General features: G+C 33.8%; 1 protein-coding gene across 13 annotated transcripts in view; it reads right to left on the minus strand.

The window, feature by feature from the left end:
* Positions 1–251: 251 nt before the first annotated feature.
* The window catches only part of LOC122251336 (facilitated trehalose transporter Tret1), a 22,980-nt gene continuing 21,415 nt past the window's right edge, over positions 252–1,816 (minus strand). For all 13 annotated transcript variants that reach the window (XM_086553987.1, XM_086553989.1, XM_043013245.2 and 10 more), the window contains 3 exons: positions 1,600–1,743; positions 1,276–1,379; positions 252–1,121 (listed from right to left, as the gene is read on the minus strand). In XM_086553987.1, coding sequence (XP_086410113.1) covers positions 942–1,121; positions 1,276–1,379; positions 1,600–1,743 — 428 coding nt within the window. In that variant the 3' untranslated portion in view covers positions 252–941. The remainder of the gene's footprint in view (positions 1,122–1,275; positions 1,380–1,599; positions 1,744–1,816) is intronic.

The raw sequence follows: 1,816 nt of genomic DNA on the forward strand, positions 1-1,816 counted from the left end.
AACACAGTCACCATTTTCATTTTTAAATGTGTGGAATGAAATGCTAAAAATTAAATCAACCTACCAAGTATTCCCTGTTCAACAAGATCAAGTCACATTTTACTGAATCATGTAAACATTTTCCTTTGGCTACAAATTAAAGAGCTATTAATTCTATACAGTAAAACATTATCAAAAATATATTCCTTGATATTTAAATGACTCCTAAAATATCCAAACTTCAGCTGTAGAAATTGTACAGAGCATCATGACCTTCCTACTTGGTTTATTTTGTACAAGATTCATAGATTATGTACTGCAAAATTTTGTACCTCAAATGGTAGCTAATAAATCTATATAACAAATAAGCCAAAGTATTCTCAAGTTAACACAATAATGGAATGTTTGAATATTGTTTGAGATTACACTATGTGGCAATTAACCTGTTAACGACAGGTGGTTTTGGCTCCACCTGGACATGACACCAAGGTATTTCTAAATGTGCAGGCCAAATGCAACGGCCTATTCATCCATTGAGACTAAGCGCCTGATCACCAAACTTGCCGGCCAAACAAAAAGCCAGGCCATGACATGATATCACATCATCCATCATTAAGGGATTAAGTTTCTCAGATCTCTAGTGGATAATAAACAAAATGTAATCAAATTCATCATCACTCACAACCTTGCAGATCACACAAATCAGTGATATAACTGTATCAAAACTGGAATAAATCACTGATAAAAGGTGCTGATGAAAACACTAATGTAAGACAAACACCAAGAATGAACTAAATTCTACATATTAAAATTCTCACAAGAATCTAACTTACACTTATTGTGCCTTACCAAATTTTTGCAGTACCACATTTCATACAACAATTTAACAAGATTTTTAATATGATTTTTTATTTCTCCCCCAAGGGAAGAAATTTTTCCCCCCAAAGGTAAAAAATCTATATTCATGCATCGCTTTCATGCCTGGAGTTTGAGTTACTTGAAACTACTGGTCCACCAAAATAAGCCGATATCTCTTCCAGTGTCTTGCCCTTTGTCTCTGGGACCACTGTCACACAGAATATGAGATTGAGCACACACACTCCTGCAAACAGCCAGTAGGCCCCAAAGTCACCAATGGCATCCTGAAAAAATATAATCGTCATGTAAAGAAGTGGATCATAATAAGCTCCCTCTTTAGGAAAAAAAGAAAGAAAACATGAAAGAATCATTATCTTGAAATATTATTAGATGAAATAAAATAATTTAAGATTACATATTTTTAGTCAGCTGACTTACCTGAAGAGGCACAAATATCAAAGTTATGGTAAAGGATAAGGTCCAATTAACCATAGTTGCTAATCCAGCTGCAGCTTCCTTCACATTAGAAGGAAAAAGTTCTCCTACAGAAAAAAACAGCATACAATAAATATAGCTCATCCTAATCTTAAATGATTCAGTTTCACTACAAATCAGCCATAAAAGACAAAAAAATTATATAAACAAAAATTACACTATTCAGCCAGTCAGTTACATGCAAAACAAAAAATTCAGGGCTTTTTCTCTTTCTATTTTCTTTTTTTTTTTTTTTTACAACTAAGATTACAGAACAAGCTGTCTTACCCATCATCAGCCATGGAATGGGGCCATAACCAATTGAGAAGGCAGCAATAAAGATAATCAAGGATGCAAGAGGCAACCAGCCAATGGTTTCCACTGCCCACGTTTTATCCTCCATCTTCTCATAGAAGAATTCCCCAAGTGCAGCTGTAAGAATGTTCAGTATAAAAAAATATATGAATTCTAGTATGTCACTTTTCTTAAATCAAGGTTTATTAAC

This window comes from Penaeus japonicus, unplaced genomic scaffold (genome assembly GCF_977035675.1).
Source record: "Penaeus japonicus unplaced genomic scaffold, GWHDUDI00000001_assembly GWHDUDI00000029, whole genome shotgun sequence".
NCBI classification, from domain to species: domain Eukaryota; kingdom Metazoa; phylum Arthropoda; class Malacostraca; order Decapoda; family Penaeidae; genus Penaeus; species Penaeus japonicus.